This window comes from Mastomys coucha, unplaced genomic scaffold, assembly GCF_008632895.1.
Source record: "Mastomys coucha isolate ucsf_1 unplaced genomic scaffold, UCSF_Mcou_1 pScaffold17, whole genome shotgun sequence".
Taxonomy (NCBI): domain Eukaryota; kingdom Metazoa; phylum Chordata; class Mammalia; order Rodentia; family Muridae; genus Mastomys; species Mastomys coucha.
The window spans coordinates 6,108,647-6,133,623 of record NW_022196899.1 but is presented as its reverse complement, the minus strand read 5'-3'; the positions used below and the strand labels follow the sequence as shown (position 1 = coordinate 6,133,623).

Sequence of the window (24,977 nt, the reverse complement as noted above, 5' to 3'; positions counted from 1 at the left end):
ATTTTTATAATATTTTATAAATTTTAAGGAATACGACAAAAAATATAGGTATTGAAGGGGGGGTCTATGGGAGGAGCGGTGTTATAAAAGGGGAACAAGGATGTGATTCAATTCTATTTAATTAAAATATGTTTTTAAATGTTAACAAATTCAGATAAATTGAAATCATGTAACTTTTCTGGTAATGCAATAAAAGTTTAAAAAAAAAAAGGCATGCTCCACCACCACCCAGCATACTCTTGCCTTTTACAAATAAGAAGCTGCGCATATATGTCAAGTTATTTCCTGGCCTGCAATTGCTGTTTGGAAAAAGAGAGCATGTTTGTTGTGAGGAAGTTTGATGGCCCACTGTCTTAACCCACTGCTGAGGGCACAAAGTTTATTCATGGGAATATTTCAATATATAAAATGCTTGATAATTAAGAGATGGTCAGAAGTTTTCCTCTTAATATCTAGAGGAAGTATATATGAATTAATAGACATAGCAAGGGCAGTCTTTAAGGTATTTCAGAGTAAAGCCTTCTTAGACCTTAAAAGAATATAAATTAAGAATTGCTTTCCTTCGTGGCACGGTGACACCTATGCAGCGCTTGGTACTGTTACCTCTTTGAAAGTCAAGAGCGAGGCTCGCTCCTCAGGCTGGTGCCCTCTACCATTATTCCGAATGGTGTTGATTGTGATATGGTTTGTAGGTAACAGGGATCTTGTGGTCTTTATTTACATGTGTAAGATCCAGTAACTTGAGTAAAACCTTTATATCTTTTATAGTTTAGTATTTGCATGTGGCTACTTAAGTAAAGACAAATTGTTTATTTTTATATTATCTACAGAATCATTTGTCTCACACACTGTATAGCTTAAATGTGTCTTTTGTGTTCTTCTGTCTTTTGTAATTTTATTCGTATGCCAGCTAATTTTTTTGCCTTTGAAAAGCCTTGCAGTGAGAGAATTTCTTTGTCTGGATGATCCACCAGGTCCATTTGATAGCCTAGAAGAAAGCAGGGTAAGTGCTGTATTATATGTCACATGGAAGAAAAATAAATAATACAGTACAATTACTACATTGTTTCTTGGATGGATTGGCAAACAACAAATTATTATCAGTTCAAACTACAGTGATTTTATACAAACAGCTTTTATTATTTGAATCAAAGGTTTCATTGAAAAACATGGACCTAGTTTAGTGAAGACATAAAAATTACATGTAGCATGAAATGAATAAAAATCTAAAGTTAAATCCTTTCTACTTATTTTACTCCTTAAAAAATTAATAAAATGCTACAGGATTTACTTCATTTGGCACTATGATTTTATAATGAACATTCCTTTTCTAAGGTGTGTCAGTGAGGAACCCTACTGTTACATTCAAATTGAGCTGATCTTCAGAGGTAGATGGGATTGTCTTGTTAGCAATTCAGCTCATGTTTGATGGTACTCAAATTACAATAATCAACACATTAAAATGGCCCATTTCTTGAAGCAATAGGCTAGATACACAAAACAGATTTGGTAATAATAGATTAGCTAGAATTTTATGCAAGTTTACCCCCAAATGTTTAATGGCATTTAAATGAAACAGATTTAATTGGTAGGCTTGCAGTTTTGTGCAGTTAAATTGTAACACTTCTTTGTGTTGGAGTAAATGCTATAGCTTTTTTAAAAATACTTATATTGAAGTAAAACCTTCAAAAGCTTTATTCATTTGTTATTTTGTTATTTCATTGTAAATAATACAGCTTAGTAATTTTTAGTATTTATACAGCTGTGGTATTATCATAATCTAGTTTTAGAATAGCTATATTTCCTCAAAAAACTTCCAAAACCACTTTACAGTATGCACCCCTAGCCCAAGACAACTAATAATCTGCTTTTTTCCCTATAAATTTTCATTTTCTGTTTATTTCATATATATATGTGTACATATACATACACACACATACATATATATATATACACATACATGTATATATATGTATATATGTGTGTGTATATATATACATATATATATATATGCAGTACATGGGGCATGTTTATACATATAATTCACATTCTGCATACATAATCTTTTGTGTATATGATATGCATGACACAATTTATATATTTTATCATTTCTGCTTTCTTTCACCTGGCATGTCTACAGGCTATCCCACTGGGTAGCTTCTATCACCACTTTTCAGTCTTCGGTCATTTTTTAATGCATGCACCACATTGCATTTCTTAAGCCCCTAGCTGAATGATACTTATATTGTTTGCAGTTTTATTCCATTAGAAGTCACTGTGGACCATTTCTTTTAAACACTGACACACACATACTTTCCTTTCTCTTGAGCTGTGTCCTGGGAGATGTGTTACTTTGTTGTAGTACCTCCTGATGTTTAACTTTTGAAAGAAATCCATAATTTTTCTAAGCTAATGGACTGTTCTACATGAGTGGTTTCCCAGGGAGTGGGTTAGGGGAGTGGCTGTTTCTCCGTGTCCTCACAAACATGTGACATTGCAGAAGTTCCTTATTTCCCCAGATTGTTTTTCATCCAGCCCTTTGAATGAGTCATTTCTTGCCTTCACTATCAATCTCGAGGAAAAGTCAGATTTTAATTTTATTATCATTTCTGTGTATATGATGGATACTTCTGCTCTGTTTGGAAGATCTCTGTCTTGGACTTTTAATAATCTGATTGGGATACATCAACATGTGGCCCCTGTGTTCATCACACGCACACTTCCTGGGCCTGATGGCAGATACTGCCTCAGGTGTGGCCACCATCTCAAGTCCTCTGCCGTCCCCTCCGCCCTTCCCCTTGGCTCTCCTTGGAATTTTCACTTTGTTGCATAACTCGGAAGTGTTGTTGGTTTTTTTCGCAGTGAGTTTTACTCAGTTATATATTCTCTTTGTTTGGAAGACTAGATTGTTTCTATAAGTTTGTCTTTTGAGTTCAGGAGTTCACAACTTTGTCCTATCAGGTCTATCGGTGAGTGTCTCTTACTCATTTGTATTTAGTCTTTGAAGTTTTTTAACTCCAGAATTTTCATTTGCTTCTATTTGTCATTCTTTCTCATTATTAAGATTCTTGGTTTACTGGAAAATAAATATACCTTTAATTTTTTTGGCTTTAGTATACCTAATATGCAAGCTGCTTCAAGAGTCACTATTCTTTATATCATTATTTGAGGTCATTTAGAGATAGTTTCTAATAACTTATTTTTCATATATACATATCTTTTGTTTTGTTGAATGCTGGACACTTCAGATGCATTTTGCAGCTCTAGTATTGGTCTTCTCATTTAATAACTGTGGTATTTGTCTCTGCAGCACTGAGTTTTATCTCATGTGTATCTCATGTGTTTGAAGAGTTCTATGTTAGGTGGCTGTAATATACTATGCCACAGTTGGTGTTATTACTTTTTCACCTCAGAGCTCGTGATTTCCATTCCGTTCTAATAGCACTTTCTTCCTAACTGCAAGACAGTTCTTAAACAATTCACATTTTTCCTTTTACAAAAAAAAAAAAAAAAAAAAAAAAAAAATCTTTTAAATATCTTTAATTCAAAATATATAGTGACTAGTTGGGAAAGAGTGGAAGTTGGTTTGAGTTAGGATTTCTGAAACTCCACACTATATTGTGAAGGACTGTATAATTCTTTGGCAAAGGGATGCTAATCAGTTCATTCCCATATTGGTTGAAATAACTAGTTTAAATAAATCATCAAAGCTGTATTAAGCCTATACATTGAACAAAGCAATGTACAATATAGCTCCTAGAATTTTTCTATAAAACAAATATAGTTTCTTATAACTGTATTTGAAAATGAATATTTATTTAGAAATTCTCTACTGACTCTTTTGAAACAAGTGACAAGTTGAAATTACTCAAAAGATAAGGGACCTTAATCCAGTAAAACTTGCTCCTACTTTTCAACCTGCATCCTATGAAAGGGAGATATTTCTACCCCTCCAAGTGCCTATACCGAGGAGGAAATTAAGCCTGGGTATATTAACCTGGACTGCCCGCTTGGAGAAATTCAGGGTTGAAACTCTGGAAATAAATCAGTGGAAGAAATGAGGTTGGGGCATAGTCGCAATAAATAGATAATGATTGGAAATTCCTAATAGAAGCTAGGTACAGTGGCACATACCAGTAATCCCAGCACCAGTAGGCGGGTCAGTGGTGGCTTTGACTCCTGCAGACCCAGTCTCAACAATCAAAGAAATGTAGTATGGATTCAAGAATATTTAAAGAAATGTTATATTACCAATAATTAAAACCTAAATCTTTAGATTTTCTCTACATAAATTCCAACCTTGAGGTATTCTTCGGCTTAGGAACTTAAATTTTTTTTGTTCCCAAGTTTGAGGAAAATAAAAAGGCAAGTAAAGGATGCCTCTGGGTTGTGAGACATCTTCTAGAAGCCGCTGCTGATCACGGGAGAAAATTGCATCCATCCTTAGTGGGTTTGGATCGGTTATTTTCTAAGAATACAAACCATTTTGAGGTCTTAGTAATGGCTAAATCATTCTATCAGCATATTTTTCTAATGATTATTCTGAAACCCAAAGGTTTATAGAAAGCTTATTTGTAAGGTGGAATTCTCTGAGTGTTGTGTATTTTACTCTTCAGCTTCACTGCCTTTGGAGAGTTATTCCCAAAATTTGCTGTCAGTTGACACATCTTGTCAGCAATGTGTTTCCCATCGCCACTCATTTCTACCATTACTACTCTTCTTCTAGGTTAGTTTTAATTCTTGGTTACCAAATGGATTTTCTATACTAGTGGATACATAGGCTGCTTCTATAATTGCCCCATTACCATACTTCATCACAGTTTCCATTATTTTTATTTTACTACACTCCAGGATACAAGTGTAATCTTTAAATCCTTTTTGGTAGTAAAACTTGCTTTTCACATCAATACATTAATTGACTTGGCTTTTCTTTGTGGGTGACCACTCATCCCAATACCGCTTGTGAAAGTGTTCATTTTCCTTCATGACTTAATATTTATAGTTTCCATGGGTAAACTATAAATCATTCGTCTTGCCTGTGTAGCCAGTTAGCTCTGTTCCAGTTCATAACTCCTCCTGCCAGTTTTGTACACTTTAAATTATAGTAGCTTTAGAAGCTAAGGGACACATTGCAAAGGTTCTCTTCCATGTTCAGGTTGGTTTTGTTTTTGGGTTTTGTCTTTCAAAATTGGCTTTTTATTCTTTCATGAAAATTTTATAATCAACTTGTGAATTCCTTGAAAATCCTATTGCATATTAGTTGAGAATAGCTTCTATAAAAGTTTGATTTCTTTTTCTTCTTAAACTTTCAAGACAGGATTTATATTTAATTGTTTTATAATCTAAATTTTTACAATTGAATTATTGAATTTAGTGTATTTATTTCACATACCTACTGTATCTTTGTAGATCCTCTTGAATCGGCTGTACTGTCAATCTTACTAACATCCATAGTTTTTCCTCTCTTCCCTAATATCATACATGGCATTTCCTGTACTATTGATAAATTTATTGGCAAACACAATAGTGAATTGAAACCTTCACAGTGGGCATATTTCTTGTTCACCTTACAGAAGTCCTGTGCCATGTTAGATGTTTTCTGTAAGCTCTTGGTAATTTTGTTGGTATCTCCTTTTGTGGTTAAGGAAGTTATTCCCTATTTTTAGTTTGCTATATTGCTAAATGTTTCCATGTGCTTGATGGTTTTATTTACATAAGCACAAATTACATTCATAGATTTTCAAATGATAAAGAATTATTTATAAATTTTTATTTTTATTGCTGAATTTAGATGATAATGATTTGGGATCAAATTACTGAATGTATTGGGTTTTTTTTTTTCTATCTCTAGTGTCAGGATTATTCTAGTTTCCTAAGTTCCTCTTTTTCTGTTCTCCAGAGCTTTTTGAGTGCTGTTAATAGCTTTTGTTACTTCAGTCTTCATAGAACTTACCTGTGAGACTAATTTGACTGATAATTCCATTATCAGAGTTTAAATAACTAACTCCATTGTGTTTCTAATGGTTGTAGTTTATTCAGATTATCTGTTCTTCATTTTCTTAAATGATATTCTCTTACTTTATCTGTAATTATATATCCATTTTCAGTGTTTGCTACTATAGTTATTCTCAAGGAAAAGAACTTACAGGTATCCCTTGATGCATGGGAACTGAATGCCAAAATAGTAGTAATCTAAAAAGATAAGTGTGAAAAACAAACTATCTGGACTTTTACAAATATAACTTTGATTTCTGTGTTCTGACTCTTCAGTAATGTTTTTGAGAGAGGTACTGCTTCAGTACTTAATTTTTTTTTCTTTGCCTTCCTGTTCTTTGTAAAGGCTTTCTGTGAGACTTTAGAAGAAACTAACTACCATTTACAGAGAGAACTGCTAGAGAAGCAAAAAGAGGTGGAATCCCTAAAGAAACTCCTCGGGGAAAAGCAGCTTCACATAGATGCATTAGAGACCAGAATCAGGTAGGTCATGACACAGGTCTGCAGCCTGGCCAGTCTGACTCTTCACACTCTAGTCTCAGTGGCCTTCAGATTTTAATGTGATTTATGAAAGTCCTGAGCTCTTGACCTACTTCTTTATAAACAAATTGAACATAGAGTCTGAAAATTTAAGGATGAGAAACCTCAGGAAAATAAACCTATAGCTGATTAAAACGTGTTTTCATCTACCAATGTGACATGACTTCTAACCTCTGACTACAAAAGCTAGAGTTTGCCTTCCCGTCAGTATATACTGAATGCATATGAGGGAGCTTCTAAATTATTACAGCTGATGATTTCACTATCATTCCCTCATTTAGCAGTTAATAGTCACATGACTGCGAAGACTTAGCTGGAGGCCAAGAATGCTGCATGTTTTCATGACAGTGAAGGCACACCATTCTTATTCAGAAGAAATAACTTTGTGTTTTAATATACCTTTAGAACATTGTCCTTAGAACCTGGAGCACCACTGTATGTGTCAAGAGCAGAAGGTGGACAGATCCTAAGGGTGGAGTCCTCTGTACGTCAGGTCAATCGGGATGTCTTGGATGAAGAATCTAGGTACATAGTTGTCTTGGTTAGGTTTACTATGACTGTAGTGAAACACTCATGACCAAAAGCAGCTTGGGGAGGAAAGGGTTTATTTGGCTTCCATGTTTATCACTGAAGAGAATCAAGACAGGAATTCCAACAAGGCAGGAGCCTCGGGGCAGGATCTGATGCAGAGGTCTTGGAGAGTTGCGGCTTACTGCCTTCATTCCTCTGGCTTGCTCAGCCTGCTTTTTTATAGAACCCAGGACTACTAGCCCTTGGATGACATCACCCACGGTGGACTAGACTTCCCTTGGATGACATCACCCACGGTGGACTAGACTTCCCTGTGGATGACATCACCCACGGTGGACTAGACTTCCCTGTGGATGACATCACCCACAGTGGACTAGACTTCCCTGTGGATGACATCACCCACGGTGGACTAGACTTCCGTGGTCACTAATTAAGAAAATGCCTTACAGGCTTGCCTCCAGCTCAATCTTCTTGGAGGCATTTTCCTAATTGAAGTTCTCTCTATGATTTTAGCTTGCGTCACGTTAAATATACCACAATGGCTAGTTTACTAAAGCCTGATCATTTAAATCCTAAGTGTATGAGCATTGTGTTGCCATATCATGAATCTGCTCATCAAAAAAGAATTAAACAAAGACAAACTAAAGTATCCTAGTTTGTCCCTAAGAAAAGACTTTACTGGCCAGCCAACTTTGCCCCATTGGCAAACTCCAGGCCAGTAAGAGACTTTATCTTGGAAAATTAGGAGAAGGCCAGTGATAGGTGACTGAGGAAATGTGTTTGCCTCCGGATGACAGGCAGCATCCAGTTCCTTGTCCCACTCAGTGGGAAGAGAGAACTGACTCCTTCAGTCATGCACACACATGCAATCTAAATAAAGGAACAGAACGTTTAAGCGGGTAGCATCTGAGGAATGACACCTAACATTGTCTTCCGATCACCACAAGTATGTACATGTACACACATACACAGAGAATTCTGCTTGAATTTATGATTATATCGCATTAAATGTATAAGTAGCCTTTCTATGAGAAAATAACAATAAAATGAGCGCATGTATCTGTCCCCTTCACTAGCATACTCCTCTTTCTTTACAGAGCTGATCATAAGCCACGCTTCAACTCTAGAGAAGCCGGAAGTGTGAGAGCAGACATAGAAGTAGCACAGTTGGCATATAATGCTGAAGATGACTAACACACTGGTGACTGCTCCCTCCACTTTGTCATCTCAGCAGACTGCAGCACAGGAGCAGATGCCACCCTAATAAACTGAAACAGAAGAGAACAAGAGTGCACGTGTATAAAGTTTACATAAAGTTTTTTTTTTTTTAAGTTATTGGAATAGGAACTATATTCACTGCTGCTTTCGATGTCTTTTATCCAGCATTGTATTTACTACATTGAAAAAAACAAAACAGTTAGAATTGTTATCAGGGCCCATTTTCTTAAATACTTTACATAAATTATTACAGTGTGTTGCCTGTAGATTGCTCCAGACTACTGTGTTTGTGTGTGTGTGCATATATGTGTGCTTGCTTGTCTTAAATCACCACTTATATCAGGTGAAAATTAATTGCATGTTAAAATCTGGGTAGTGTCTCTATCTCAGACATAATATAGGTTTAAATCAGTGAACACCACAGCAAAGATAAATAAAAATCCAGTTTGAAATGTTAATATGTCTATCATCTCTAGAGAAAAATTGCTTATTTGAAATGTTAATGCTATTTAAAAGAAGATGGCTTTCTAGAACCAAAGATAATGTGTTTTGAAGAGCTATAATTAGATAAGCAAAGTGATAAAATAGCCTTGATTCAAATGATGATTAATTGATGTCAAGATACTTACTGTAAGTGTCCTGGTTTATTAATATGTTATAGTTGGATATTTTCTGCATAATCTTCAACTCAATTTTCTACCCATAAATTTACTGGGGTCTGCCTCATTCAGAACACTACCTCTTTTTGCTAATCAAGGCATATTCTTTTCAAAATAAATTACAGTTTTGAGGCAAGTAGTTATAGAAAAAAAATAAATAACCATATATACTGCAAAGTTGCCAAGTAGCTTGACTCCTGGTGTTCCATATGTATTTCTATGTATGTGAAGATGTTATGCTGTACTATGGCTGATTTTGTTTATATGTATTTAGTCAACTGATGCACTTTATGATAATTAAACTTATTTGTGCCAAGTTCAATTGGGTGAGTTTCTTTAGTAAGTAGAGTTAGCTGGAAGGATGTTAGAGCCTTCAGTGTTACTAAGAAGTCTCTCAGGGTCTGTAAGCCAGCCTTGGGAAGTGCTTGCCTTATTTCAGCTCTCTGTACAGCTGTGAAGTGCCTTGTCTCCTCTTGATACTGTCAACTTGCATATTTTCTATTTCTGCTGTTTGCATAATAACATCTTGAAATCCAACTTGGCATTGGACTTTCTAAAGTCTGAAAGAACCTCCTGGAGAAATAGAATGGCATCTTTATTTCTCCTTTGCAATCTAGAGGATTATCAGTGTCTTAAGATTCTACAACATAAGTCATTATGTTCAGTGACTCTTGTTAACCCTTGATGTTACAAGGAGAATGCTTTTTACAAGAGTACACAGATACGCTCTGCATCTGAACATTTTCCACAAAATGTATGAAAGTGTACTTATTCTTGGTGATAGAAAAATAATAATAAATTAGTCTGCTTATTCATCTTAAGTTATGGTAGGCTTTGCAAAAAGCTTGAAAAGAAAAATAAGTTAAACTACTTCTCACCATCTGGGTATACTGGCTCATACCTTTAATCCCACTACTCAGGAGGCAAAGGCAGGTAGATCTCTGAGAGTTCAAGGCCAGCCTCATCTACAGATAGAGTTCCAGGACAACCAGAACTGTTACACAGAGAAACTCTGTCTTGAAAAACAGAAACCAAACAAACAAAACCTCAATACCATCTAACAGTAATAAATAATGATTTTTGCCAAATGCATTAAACTATATATCTGTTTTAAAGGGTCTACACACTTAAAATCCAGCCTCTCAGATTATATGCAAAGTTCTAAGTGGCTGACAAAATCTGTTTATTAGGTAAACTACTATTATTTACATTTAAATACTTTATTTGTATTTGCATGCTTTACCTTAATAATACATTTTACTCCCACGTATTATCCCCATTTAATGAATTTTCCATTTACAAGAGGAACATTACAAAAGCAACAGATTGCTAAAATGCTGGCTACTGCTTCTCCCCTTTGCTTTCTCTTTCCACCCTGTCCCCTGCAGCTTTTGTAAGTCAGATTCCATTTAAGAGCTGTGTTTCATAGGAATGCAATGAACTTATGATTCTTCTTAAGTTTATACTTGATATCCTATGAATATGATATTCTATGAAGTCTTTGTGAACATGCCCTTTAACCAGTATTCACTTTAAGGTTTTTTTTTTTTACTTTTAAGTTTTTAATTTAGTTGAAACAAAATGTACTTGTGAATAATCTTATAACTTCAACTTCAGAATCATGCTGCTGATTGAAAAAAAACTAAATTGTTCTCCCTAGAAATATTTCTTGAGGTTAGATCAATGAATGTGGATCACACATTTAAAGTACTGATATTTAGGAGGCTATCAAAAAGCTTTGGGCCAAAGGACAATATAAAATAGGACATACATCACCTGACAGTTGCTTTTGTCACAAAGATCTGTGTCATCTACACAAACCAAAAAGCAAAACAGCCAAGGTATGCATGAAAAGGGAATGGTTTGTAATAGATCCTAATGAGGATAAGTAGTCTTAACAGTCTTAATACAAGGTTTGTAGCTGAAGTATTTGTAATCAAAGTTGTAGTACTACCTCACATAGTACTAAAGTCCTTTGAAAAAGTACAGTGAAGGTCCCTCCATGAACTTAGTTGGTCTTCCCATGAAAGCTTGTTTCTTTAGAGAGCAGCTACTATCCATGAGCTTAACCAAAAGGAACTGACTGTATTTATCAGCCCCTCCTAATGCTTTGCAGAGAGAGAAATTGGGAAAACTGTGTTTCTCAGCTCCCAGGAGTTGGATCATAGAGCCTGCGACCTGATTGTGGCTACTGAAACAAGTAGGGGGGCAACAGGTTGATTTGGGGAATGTGTCCTGCAGGAAGGTAAGCACCCTCTTACACAGTCTCACCTACCCATTGTTCTGGATTGCAATGAGCCCATCCCTCAGACCTCAAATGATGTTCATAGGTACTGGGACATGGAACAGGATGCAAATACCAGACTCGGGCCATTTGTTAAGCCACTACAGACTGAGGGTTTTGTTCATTATACAGAGAAAATCTGAAAATTGGATTGTAGATTATAAAGGAAAAAAAGCCTTTCCAATAAAAGAAGGCTTTTCTGTCTATAATGGTGTAATGAAGGACTGTCCTCCAACCCAAGCAACTGCCATCTTGGATAGTTCAGGTCCCTCTGATCCCCTACAAAAGATTATACCAGCTGAGCTGGTCTACAATTTATCCCTGCAGAGAGAAACAGAGTAAGGCATGAGATTCTCCTGCACAGGGCTGCCATGGGAGGAGGCTGTAGTAAATGGGAGCCCTGGGAGGTCTAGAGCGAGGCTCCATCTGTGTGACTACTGGAAAAGCTCTCCCTCATCCACTAGGGAAGTGGAAGGCTTTTCACATGCTGCTGGTTGAAGGGTGGAGGAGTGTCTACATCACTTTAACCCTTACCTAGGCTATGTAAGGAAGCCCAATAAATTGATTCCCCAGACTGAACTTGGATACAATTGTGCCTCTCTTGTGGGGACCTCAGGAGGAGGAGTAAACATTGCTTTATGTCTCCCCAGGAAAGGAATTTTAGCAACAAATAGTATTGTATATTTTGTCAACAGTACAGAAGTTAAATAGGCAAAAATTGCCTTTTGAAAATGAGAGAGATGTTTATTAGACATGAATGTTAGGCTCCTTCTGGCAGTTTGAATAAGAATGGCTCCCCGATAGTCTCATCCATTGAATGTTTAATCACCAGGAAGTGCCACTATTTGAAAAGGATGGGAGAGCACCCTACCTCCCCATGGGAACCTTTGGGACTCCAAGAGTAACTGTCTTAGTCAGGGTTTCTATTCCTGCACAAATATCATGACCAAGAAGCAAGTTGGGGAGGAAAGGGTTTATTCAGCTTACACTTCCACATTGCTGTTGATCACCAGAGGAAGTCAGGACTGGAACTCAAGCAGATCAGGAAGCAGGAGCTGATGCAGAGGCCATTGAGAGATGTTCCTTACTGGCTTGCTTCCCCTGGCTTGCTCAGCCTGCTCTCTTGTAGAACCCAAGACTTCCAGCCCAGGGATGGCACCACCCACAAGGGGCCCTACCCCCTTGATCACTAATTGAGAAAATGCCTTACAGATGGATCTCATGGAGGCACTTCCCCAACTGAAGCTCCCTTCTCTGTGATAACTCCAGCCTGTGTCAAGTTGACACACAAAACCAGCCAGCACAGTAACCAACCATCTTGGAGCCCTGCTTGACCACCCATCCTAGTTAACTCTGCCCACCACCGCAGCTGGGTCTGACTGGGACAACCTGCAGAATAGGGTCCACCTGCAACACGGCCTATGGGCTGGGTTTGCCAGACACATAGCCAACGAAGTAGGATACACTGTCCGGTCAATGGCTCCCTTCCCAAGAAGTCCTGCGGCCATCATGATCATACAAGCCAACACCAGGGAAAAGCCTACAGGATAGTGTAAGAGCACAAGCAATAATATCCAGAGCAATATGGTACCAGCAGAGCCCTGCGATCCTGTTACCACAAACCCAGGATGTCCTAAAGAAACTGAAGCACAAGAAGAGGGTCTTCAATCCAAGTTTACGAAGACGAGAGAGGCCTTTTTGAAGAAGATGTGAAGAAATCCCTTAAGGATAGACAGAAAGATTCATTCAAACTTTCAAAGAGAAAGCAAATAAATATAAAAAAAATACAGAAAAACACACTCAAACAAGTGAAGGATATGAATAAACCTGTCCAAGACCTGGAAAGCGAAATGGAAGCAATAAAGAAAACACAAACGGATGCAATCCTGGAGATGGAAAAACCTAGGAAAAAGAGCAAGAACTACAGAGATAAGCATCACCAACTTAGCACAGGAGATGGAAGAGAGAATCTCAGGCATGGAAGACATGGCAGAAGAATCAATATATCAGTCAAAGAAAGTGCAAAGTCTAAAAAGTCCATGACGCATACATCCAGGAAATTTAGTAAACTCTGAAAAGACCAAACCTAAGAATAATAGTAATAGAAGATTCTCAGCTCAAAGGCCAAGAAAACACCTTCAACAAAATTGGAGAGGAAAATTTCCCTAACCTAAAGAAAGAGATGCCTATAAAGGTACAAAAACCTTGCAGAACACCAAACAGGTTGGACCAGAAAATGAATTCCTCCTGCCACATAATAATCAAAACACTATACAGAACAAAGAAAGAATTTCAAAAGCAGCAAGGGAAAAAGGCCACATAACATATAAAGGCAGGCCTATCAGAATTACAGCTGATATCTCATCTGTGACTCTAAAAGCTAGAAGGGCTTGGGCAGAGGTCTTACAGACTCAGAGACCACAGATGTGAGCCCAGACTACTATAGCCAGCAACACTTTCAATCACAATAGATGGAGAAACCAAGATATTCCATGACAATATCAAATTCAAACAATATCTCTCCAGTAACCCAGCCCTACAGAAGGTACTACAATGAAAAAACTCCAACCCAGTAAAGCTAATTACACTCAAGAAAACACAAGAAAATAATTTCACACTATTAAAACTAATAAAAAAGAAACACACACTCAACCACCAACATCAAAATAACAAGAAATAATGGTCATTGCTCATTAATCTCTCAACATCAGTGGACTCAGTTCGCCAGTAAAAAGACACAGTTTAGGATCCTATGCCACAGTGCTCCATACCCAAATAATGCCAGGAGAGAGCTGGTCTCCTAGGAGTGCCAACACATCTGTAAGCACAGGTACGACCACCACTTCTGCTCAAATTCCTGGCCCAAGAGGGACCCTGCAAGGGCCATCAGGACACAGGAACCAAGGAACAGCCAGGGACAGGATCCTCCCTGTTTCCCTCTACATCCTGGAGCTGACCCTGTGCCACAACTCTGTATATGCAAATTCATCCCTGAGAGAACTGGTCTCCCAGGACTACTGACACACAAGCTTGCAGGAGGGACTAGCCACAGTCAGAGACAGCCAAGACCAGCTAACACCAGAGATAACCAGATGGCAAGAGGCACAGGCAAGAACATAAAAAGCAAACAAACAAACAAACAAAACAAAAAACAAAAAAAAAAAAAACAAAAAAACAAGGCTACTAGGCATCACCAGAACCCAGTTCTACCCTGACAGGGAGCCCTGGATACCCCTACACAACAGAAAAGCAAGACTCTGATTTAAAATCACATCTCATGATGATGTGCTCTTTAAAAAGTACATAACTCCCTTAAGGAAATAAAGGAGAACACAGGTAAACAGAAGACCTCAAAGAGGAAACACACAAAAATCCCTTAAAGAATTACAGGAAGACACAGCCAAACAAGTGAAGGAATGGAACAAAACCATCCAGGGTCTAAAAATGGAAATAGAAACAATAAAGAAATCACAAAGGGAGACAACCCTGGAGATAGAAAACCAAGGAAAGAGATCAAGAGTCATAGATGCAAGCATCACCAACAGAATACAAAGAGATAGAAGAGAGAATCACAGGGGCAGAAGACACCATAGAAAACATTGACACAAGAGTCAAAGAAAATGCAAAAGTCTCCTAACCCAAAACCTCTAGAAAATCAAGGACACAATGAGAAGACCAAACCTAAGAATAGAAGAGAATGAAGATTCCCAAATTAAAGGGCCTGTAAATATCTTCATCAAAAAATCAAATCAAAGTTATCAAAAATGATTCATACTCATCAAAGGAAAAGTCTACCAAGAGGAACTCTTAGTTCTGAACATGTATGTTCCAAATACAAGGCTACCCACATTCATAAAAGAAACATTACTAAAGCTCAAAGCACACATTGCACCTCACACAATAATAGTGGGAGACTTCAACACTCACTCTCAGCAATGACAGATCATGGGAACAAAAACTAAACAGAGACACAGTGAAACTAACAGAAGATATGGATCAAATGGATTTAGCAGATATCTATAGAACATTTTATCCTAAATCAAAAGAATATACCATCTTCTCAGTACCTCATGGTACCTTCTCCAAAATTGACCATATAACCGATCACAAAGCAAGCCTCAACAGATACAAGAAGTTTGACATAATCCCACATCCTACAAGATCGCTACAGCTTAAGGCTAGCCTTCAATAGCAACAAACACAACAGAAAGCCAACATACACATGGAAGCTGAACAACACCCTTCTCAATGATAACTTGGTCAAGGAAGAAAGAGAGAAAGAGAGAAGGAGAAAGAGAGAGAGAGAGAGAGAGAGAGAGAGAGAGAGACTTTTTAAATTTTAATGAAAATGAAGGCACAATATGCCCAAACTTATGGGACACAATGAAAGCAGTGCTAAGAGGAAAACGCATAGCTCTGAGTGCCTCCAAAAAGAAAATGGAGATAGCATACACTAGCAGCTTAACAGCACACCTAAAAGTTCTAGAACAAAAAGAAGCAAATATGCCCAAGAGGAGGAGACAGCAGGAAATAATCAAAGCAGGGCTGAAATCAACCAAGTAGAAACAAACAAACAAAAAAACTATTCAAAGAATCAACAAAACCAGGAACTGGTTCTTTGAGAAAATCAACAAGATAGATAAACCCTTAGCTAGACTAACCAGAGGGCACAGAGACAGTATCCAAATTAACAAAATCAGAAAGGAAAAGGGAGATATAACCATAGAAACTGAGAAAATTAAAAAGAAAAATCATCAGATCCTACTACAAAAGCCTATTTTCAACAACACTGGAAAATATAGATGAAATGGATGATTTTCTAGACAGATACCAGGTACCAATGTTAAATCAAGATCAGATAAACCATCTAAATAGTCCCATAACCCCTAAAGAAATAGAAGCAGTCATTAGTAGTCTCCCAACCAAAACCAGCTCAGGACCAGATGGTTTTACTGCAGAATTCTATCAGACCTTCAAAGAAGGCCTAATACCAATACTCTTCAAACTATTTCAAAAAGTAGAAACAGAAGGAACACTACCTAATTCATTTTATGAAGCCACAGTTATGTTAATACCAAAAATACACAAAAACCCAACAAAGAAAGAGAACTTCAGACCAATTTCCCTTATGACTATCTATGCAAAAATACTCAATAAAATCTTACAAACTGAGTCCAAGAACACATCAAAATGATTATTCTCCACAACCAAGTCAGCTTCATCTCAGGGATCCACGGATGGTTCAATATATGGAAACCCATCAATGTAATCCACTACATAAACTCAAAGAAAAAAAAGCACACGATCACTTCATTAAATGCTGAAAAAGCATTTGACAAAATTCAATATCCCTTCATGTTAAAAGTCTTGGGAAGATCAGGAATTCAAGGCCCATACTTGTGTGGCAGTGAGCTGTGCACAGACAGCCTGGTTCCTAGTCGAGCACAGGCCTGGAACCCTGGGGAACCCAAAGGGACAGAAGGTGTTTGGCCATGCCCCCTGGGCCCCTGGCTCCTGTTTGCAATTACAGCCTCCCACAGCCCCCTGCAGAGGGGTGTGTGGCCCTCAGTCAGGTAGGCAATGCTCCAAGCTCCTAGTATTCTGTCTGGACTCCATCCCCACAGTTACCTGGCAACAGCCTGGTATGCTCCTCCCCACAGTTACCTGGCAACAGTCAAAATGGCACAGCCCACTATAAAAGGTGCTACTTGCACCTTCCTGCTCTCTTACCTCTTATCCTCTTGCTCTTACTCTTGCTCCCTTGCTTCTCCTCTCTCTGCCTTCCCTTCCCCCTCTCTCCACATGGCCATGGCTAGCCTCTGCTTCTGTACTCTCTTCCTCTCTCTGCCTTTCTACAATAAATGCCTTAAAATCATGGACTGTCTCTTCTCATCAGAACCCGCCCTGCTGGAGAAATAGAGCAGGTCTTCCCCGAATGAGCCATGTCTAATCTCCCACAACCAAAAATAATCAAAAGAGACAGGGAAGTGCAGTTCATACTCATCAAAGGAAAAAATCCACCAAGAGGACAATTCAATTCTGAACATCTATGCCCTAAATGCAGGGGCACCTGCATTTATACAAGAAACAATTCTGAAGCTTAAATTAAACCCCACACATTAACAGTGGGAGATCTCAACACCCCACTCTCACCAATCAACAAGTCATCAAAACAGAAACTAACAGAGAAATAGTGAAATTAACAGAAGTTATGATTCAAATGGTCATAACAGACATCTATAGAGAATTTCACCTAAACACAAAAGAATATACCTTCGTCTCATCACCTCACAGAACCTTCTTGAAGATTGACCATAATGAAGCAAACCTCAACAAGAAAATTAAAATGACCCCATCCATCATATCATATCACCATGGATTAAAGTGGGACTTCACAACAGCAGAAACAAGAGAAAGCTTATGTTCTCATGGAAACTGAACAACTCTCTACTCAATGATCACTGTGTCAGAGAAGACATATGAAATTAAAGACTTTCTAGAATTCAATGAAAATGGGGGCACAACATACCCAAATTTATGGAGACTATGAAAGCAGTGCTAAGAGGAAAGTTCAAAAGACTAAATGCCCTTATAAAAAAGTTAGAGTTCTCTTACTAACAAATTAAAAGTACATCTGAGCTCCAGAAAGAAGAAAGAAGAAGGAGGAAAAGGAGGAGGAGGAGGAGGAGGAGGAGGAGGAGGAGGAGGAGGAAGAGGAGGAGGAGGAGGAAGAGGAGGAATAGGAAGAAACAAACTCACCTCTCAGGGCTGAAACCAATCAATTAGAAACAAAGAGAACAATACAAAGAATCAAAGCAATCAAGAGCTGGTTCTTTGAGAAAATCTGCAAGAAAAGCAAACCATTAACCAAACTAACTAAAAGGCAGAGAAACAGTACCCAAATTAACAAAATCAGAAGTGAAAAGGAAGATGTAAATGAGGAAATTCAAAGAATCATTGATCTTACTCCAAAAGCCTATACTAGACAAAATTGCAAAATCTTAATGTAATTGATGGATTATTTTAGACAGATACCAATTATGAAAGCTAAATCAAGATTAGGTAAACTATTTGAATAGTCCAAAACCCCTAAAGAAATAGAAGTCATTGAAAGCCTTCCAACCAAAAATTTTCCTGGGCCAGATGGTTTTAGTATAGAATTCTACCAGACTTTCAAAGAAGAGCTAATGCCAATACTCCATAAAACACAAACAGAAAGAACACTGCCAAACTCATTCTTTGAGACCATAGTCAAGCTAGTACCTAAACCACAAAAAGACTCAACAACAACAACAACAACAAAAAGAATTTAGACCAATTTTCCTTATGAACATTGATAAAAAAAAAAAAAAAAAACCAATAAAATACTCCCAAACCAAACCAAGAATACATCAAAGACATCATCCACCATGATCAAGTAGGCTTCATCCCAGGATGTATGGATGGTTCAATATACAAAAACCCATCAACCTAATCCACCATATAAACAAACTGAAAGAAAAGATACCTCACATGATCATCTTACTAGATGCTGAAAAAGTGTTTGACAAAATCTAACAACCCCTTCATGACAAAAGTCTTGGAGAGTGCAGGGATACAAGGGGCATACCTAAACACAGTAAATGCAAAATACAGCAAGTCAATAACCAACATCGAATTAAATGGAGAGAAACTTTTAAGTTTCCTCTAAAATAGGGGACAAGATAAAGCTCGATAAAGCTGGCTACTCTTCCCATAGCTCTTCAGTATAGAACTTGAAGTTCTAGCTAGAGCAAAAAATAAGACAGCTAAAGGAGATCAAGGGGATACAAATTGGAAAGAAAGAAATCAAAGTGTCACTATTTGCAGGTGACATGATAGTATATAGAAGTGACCCCAATAATTCTCCCAGAGAACCCCTACAGCTTATAAACATCTTCAGCAAAGTGGCTTGATACAAAATTAACTCAAAGAAATCATTAGCCTTCCTCTACACAAGTGATAAATGGGCTGAGAAAGAAGTTAGAGAAACAAAACTCTTCACAATAGTCACAAATAACATAAAGTAGCTTGGGGTAACTCTAACTAAGCAAGTGAAAGACTTTCAAGTCTCTGAAGAAAGAAATTGAGGAAGATCTCTAAGTTAGGGTTTCCATTGCTGTTCAGAGACATCATGACCAAGGCAACTCTTATAAAGGACAACATTTAATTGAGGCTGGCTTAAAAGTTCAGAGGTTCAGTCCATTATCATCAAGGTGGGAACATGGCAGATTCCAGGCAGGCGTGATGCTGGAGGAGATGAGAGTTCTGCATCTTAATCTGTCTGCAGCCAGAGAAAAACTGACTCTTCTGAACTGGGCAGAGCTTCAGAGCCCACCCCTACACTGAAATGCTTCCTCTAACTATGCCACACACCTCCTAACCATGCCACTCCCTATGGGCCAAACATATTCAAACCACCACATTATTGGAAGGTAGAAAGAGCTCCCTTGCTCTGTAGGATTAATAGAATGAAAATGGTCATCTTTCCAAAAGCAATTTACAGATTCAATGCAATCCCCATCAAAACTCCAACCCATTTCTTCACAGATCTTAAAACCTTAATTCTCAGCTATTAAGTGTGAATTCAGGCCTGCCAGGATGAAGTTGAATGGTCTTTCAAGTGGGGAGTGAGGATGATTATAGGAAAGACGGAAAGAAGATTCAGAGACAAATGTTAGAAACTGGGAGGGCTGTCCAGTGAATACTGTGGTAGCTCTGAGTTTAATTCTCATAGGCTTTTTATACTTTACAATGTCATGGGAAACAAAGTCACAAGCTAACAGAAACAGCTAGCTGACATACATTTGATATCTATTCCCATCCAGAGGCCTCCATGTTCCTTCCACCAAGATTAATACAGCATTCAGCCCTTACCTTGATTTTCAAATGTAGCTCCTCTTATTCCATGTGTCAGCAGGCCAGGAAATCTGCCTGCCGGCCCTGCTATACTGTGACTCTGCCTGACAGGCAGGTTTCCATGGAAGCAGACAAAATAGCTCATGACACTCAGCTTCTTATGGAAAAAAAAAAACAAAAAAACAAAAAAACAAAAACAAAAAAAAACTCAGGATAGCTAAAACGATCCTGAACAATAAAAGAACTGGGGTATCGCTATACTATAAAGCAATAGTAATAAAAACTGCATGGTGTTGGTATAGAAACAGAGAGGTGAGTCAATGAAATCTAATCGAACACCCGGAAATAAACCCACACACCTACACACACTTGATTTTTGACAAGAAAGCCAAACCCATACAATGGAACAGGGAGAGCATCTTCAACAAATGGTGCTGGTTTAACAGATTGTTTGCATGTTAGAATAATGCGTATAGATCAACATTTATCACTCTGCACAAAACTCAAGTCCGAATGGATCAAAGACCTCAATGTAAAACCAGATACACTAAAGCTAATGGAGCAGAAAGTGGGGAATGGCCTTGAACTGGTCAGTACAGGAGGAAACTTCCTGTACAGAACACCAGTGGCTCAGGCACTAAGGCCAAGAATTAAGAAATGGGACTTCATGAAACTGAAGGCTTCTGTAAGTCAAAGGACACCATCATCAGGACAAAACTACAGCCTATAGATTGGGAAAAAAATCTTCACTAACCCTATATCTGACAGAGTGCTAATATCCAAAATACATAAAGAACTCAAGAAGTTAGACACTGACAATCCAAGTAACCTAGTTAAAAAATGCCATACAGGGCTAAACAGAATTCTCAACAGAGGAATTCTGAATGGCTGTGAAGCGCTTAAAGAAATGTTTAATATCCTTAGTCATCAGGGAAATGCAAATCAAAATGAATCTGAGATTCTACCTTACACCCACCAGAATGGCTAAACTCAAAAACTCAAAGGACAGCTCATGTTGGCATAGGTGTGAAACAAGGGGAACACTCCTCCACTCCTGGTGGGAGGGTGTGATGATTTCTATATGCTTGGCCCAGGGAGTGGGACTATTAGGGAATGTGACCTTGTTGGAGTAGGTGTTATCTCTGTGGACATTAGCTTGAGACCCCTCGCCCTAGCTTCCTGGAAGTCAGTATTCTGCTAGCAGCCTTCAGATGAAGATGTAGAACTCTCAGCTCCCCCTGAACCATGCCTGCCTGGACACTGCCATGGTCCCACCTTGATGCTAATGGACTGAACCTCTGAACATGTAAGTCAGCCCCAATTAAATATTGCCCTTATAAGAGTTGCCTTGGTCATGGCGACTCTTCACAGCAGGAAAACCCTAACTAAGACAGAGGGAAAACTTGTACTCTGGGATGGAAAGAGGCTCCAGAGAATCTAAAGGGGCAACTCCAGCTGAGATTCCTAGCACTGTGAGATATGGGATCCTGAAATGGCAACTTCCTGTAGCCAGGCAAGACTACCAGAGGAAAGATAATTACAGCAGCCCACCACAAAATCTTCAATCCAAAATGTGTCCTACCTAAAGGATGTGCAGGGACAAAGTTAGCAGAGTCTGATAGAATGGCCCATCAATGACGTCCCCAAACTGAAACCTATCCCATGGGCAAGAACCAATCCCCAACACTATTAGTAATACACCATTACGCTTGATTCTTGTGATATTTTGACAAAGAATGTGGCTGCTTCTTGCCCTGCCCTAAAAAAATGCCTGGGGCTAAATTGAAGGGTTGGCAGAGGAGATTTCAAGACAGCCTTGTATCATGGTTATTTGTAATCACTCTTGTGCAGATCTATAATGAAAAAGGAGCAAGCTAGAGAAAGAAAAATACAAAATATACAGTTTGAGGAGAAAAAGGACACCAGGAAGTGTAACGGAGTAAGCCAGTGCTCAAGGAGATAAAAAGTTTAAAAAGAAGCTGATGCTAAATGGAATAAAGGGAGTGATGAACTCAGAGCAAGACCCCAGCCAGCTAAGCATACAGTTTGGGAGAAAGAACGAAAGGAAAGCTTAAACACTGGGAGAAACCATCAACAGAAAGCTAATATGAATGTAATTGAAAGAGGGGTCATGTTCCAGTCCCAGCAGGCAGCAGAACTAGGCAGCTTGGCTTTGGCCATGGGTTCTGGCATTGGAGTTGAGAATATGAGAGAAGGGTTGTAGAGAATCCCTCCCAAGCTAAGGAAAGGTGCTAACGTCAGATGTATGTCAGGCTTATCTCTGAATAAAGGCCCAGAGAGGCCATGGCATAAAGCTTGAGGGTGAGGCCTAAACTGTGTTGCAGACAGACTTCAAGAGGTTAGAGATATCAGAGTTATAGGATACCTGGTTAAAAAAAAAAAAAAAAAAAAAAAAAGGCCACAGACCAAATGTGTAACCAGAGAGAGGAGTGTGCTGCAGTCTCAACGAAGCTGAAAGGAGTTGGGGGTTGAAAGATTGCCTTGATATCAGACACAGAGAGAGATACAGAATTTAGAATTTGCCCTTCTGGTTTTCAGTCTTGTTTGGTCCAGTATTCCCTTACTATGCTATACTTCCTCCATTTTGGAACGGTAATGTCTATTCTGTGCCATCTTATGCTAGAAGTATGTGATCTGCCTTATTTTTGTTTTACAGAAGTTATAATTAGGAGATTGTCTCGAATCTCAGAAAAGACTTTGAACTTTAGACTTTTAAACAGTCTTGAGACTGAATGCATTTTTTTTTTTTTTTTTTTTTTTGCATTATGATACGATGATATGGCTACAAGTCTAGGGAGGCCAGGGACTAGAATGTGATAGTTTGAATAAGAATGGCCCCCACAGACTTATGTATTTGAATACTTCTTCACTGGTGAGTGGGACTATGATAGGATTAGAAGATATAGCCTACTTGGAAAAACTGTGTCACTGGGATGGGTTTTGAGGTTTCAATAGCTCCTGCCAACTCTCTCTCTCTCTCTCTCTCTCTCTCTCTCTCTCTCTCTCTCTCTCTCTCTCTCTCTCTCCCTCCCTCCCTCCTTTTCCCTCTCCCTCTCTCTCTCTGTCTCTCTGTCTCTCTCTGTCTCTGTCTCTCTCTGCCTCTCTCTGTCTCTGTCTCTTTCCCTCTCCCTCTCCCTCTCTGTCTCTCTGTCTTTCTCTCTCTCTCCCTCCCTCCCTTTCCCCTCCCCCTCCCCCTCTCCCCCTCTCTCCCTCTCTCCCTCTCTCTCTCTCTCTCTCTCTCCCTCCCTTTCCCCCTCCCTCTCCCTCTCCTTCTCTCTCTGTCTCTCTCTGTGTCTCTCTCTCTGTCTCCCTCTCTCAATCTCTCTCCCTATTTCTCTGTCTCCGCCTCTCTCTGTCTCTGCCTCACCTAATTATTCCTCTTAACGTATCCTCATCACTTCCCAATTCCAAGTTTACTATCTACATCTTCACTGTCTATTTCACCTGCCTTCCTCTGGAGTCGCTCCAGGAAGTAGACCTTCTGTTCCCTCTGTTCTTTGCTCTGTACTTTGTGCTTAGAAAAAGATCTTGGGCTGGTGAGATGGCTCAGTGGTTAAGAGCACTGACTGCTCTTCTGAAGGTCCTGAGTTCAAATCCCAGCAACCATATGGTGGCTCACAACCATCTGTAATGAGATCTAAGTCCCTATTCTGGTGTGTCTAAAGACAGCTATAGTGTGCTTACATATAATAATAAATAAATCTTGAAAGAAAGAAAGAAAGAAAGAAAGAAAGAAAGAAAGAAAGAAAGAAAGAAAGAAAGAAAGGAAGGAAGGAAGAAAGGAAGAAAGAAAGAAGTCTACCACGCAGTACATATTCAGTTATTATGGACTACTGACTTCACAAAACCTGAAACTGGACTATTGAAGATGTAAAAAGTCAAAACCAAGGGTATTTGAAAAGAAAATTTCAGTCTTAAGTTCCCATGCTGTGCTACTGACTGAGAGGGTAGTGGCAGCTCAGACACACAGTCCTGGCTCACGGGAGCACACTAGCTATTGGTCCTTAGGACGTCCAGGTGAAGCTCTCTGGTAGACAGTTACATACACTTGCCCCCGATAAAGGAGAAAGGTCTGACTTCATAGAACTGAGGTTGGACTCAGCCCATCCTTTATATCTCTGACTGTCTAGCCCATGCAAGGCTGGTCTGATGGTATTAGAGACCCATGTGTTAGCAGAACTGAGATGAAGAAGATTCTACATAAGCCATGATGACAAGAGCCATGGAAAAATGCCTACAGGGCCCAGCTGTCTCATCCAGTTAATTTGTTTTTCTTTCCTCAAGTAATTGGTTTTCACAGAAGATCATGTTTTCCTTCCAAACAAATGCACTAATAGCACGGTGCCGCACAGTTTCATCCTTCCTTATTTTTATATAAAACAAAGTGTAAGAAAAATACATTGAAATACAGTAAGTTTGATCTCATAAGCAGTCAGAAGTGCAAGACAGACACAGAAACAGGAAGGGGCGGAGCTCTCAAGGGCTCTGTGAAGGTGTTTGTGTGGACATGAACCCTGCATAGCTGATGGAGCTTACGTGACAACATCCAACTGTCAGAGAGAGATGTAGCAGTCATTTCCCTGGAAAGCCGAAGCCATGTGCACGATAGGTAAGGTTTATCTCAGAGGGTGAGCCACGCATTGCTCACAAATATTCCAACATGAAGTCTCCATATGAAGAGTACTGACAGGCCCTGACTGACACACAAGCCTCCTACGGTGACACTGTCGGAGAAGAGACAATGCCAAGGAGGAGGAATGATGTCTGAGGTATAGGAAGATACAATACAGACAGCAGGGTCCCACGGTCAGAGGCTGATGTCTGAGGTATAGGAAGATACAGTACAGACAGCA

At 38.8% G+C, this 24,977-nt stretch overlaps 1 protein-coding gene across 2 annotated transcripts in view; it reads left to right on the top strand.

Annotated features, from left to right (window-relative positions):
- Positions 1-9,264, top strand: part of Snx16 (sorting nexin 16) — a 23,648-nt gene extending 14,384 nt beyond the window's left edge. The window contains exons 5-8 of one of the 2 annotated variants that reach the window (XM_031376343.1): positions 934-1,003; positions 6,341-6,477; positions 6,940-7,059; positions 8,163-9,264. In XM_031376343.1, the coding sequence (XP_031232203.1) occupies positions 934-1,003; positions 6,341-6,477; positions 6,940-7,059; positions 8,163-8,259 (424 nt within the window). In that variant the 3' untranslated portion in view covers positions 8,260-9,264. The remainder of the gene's footprint in view (positions 1-933; positions 1,004-6,340; positions 6,478-6,939; positions 7,060-8,162) is intronic. The other variant, XM_031376344.1, reaches the window with a different exon arrangement.
- Positions 9,265-24,977: the final 15,713 nt, after the last annotated feature.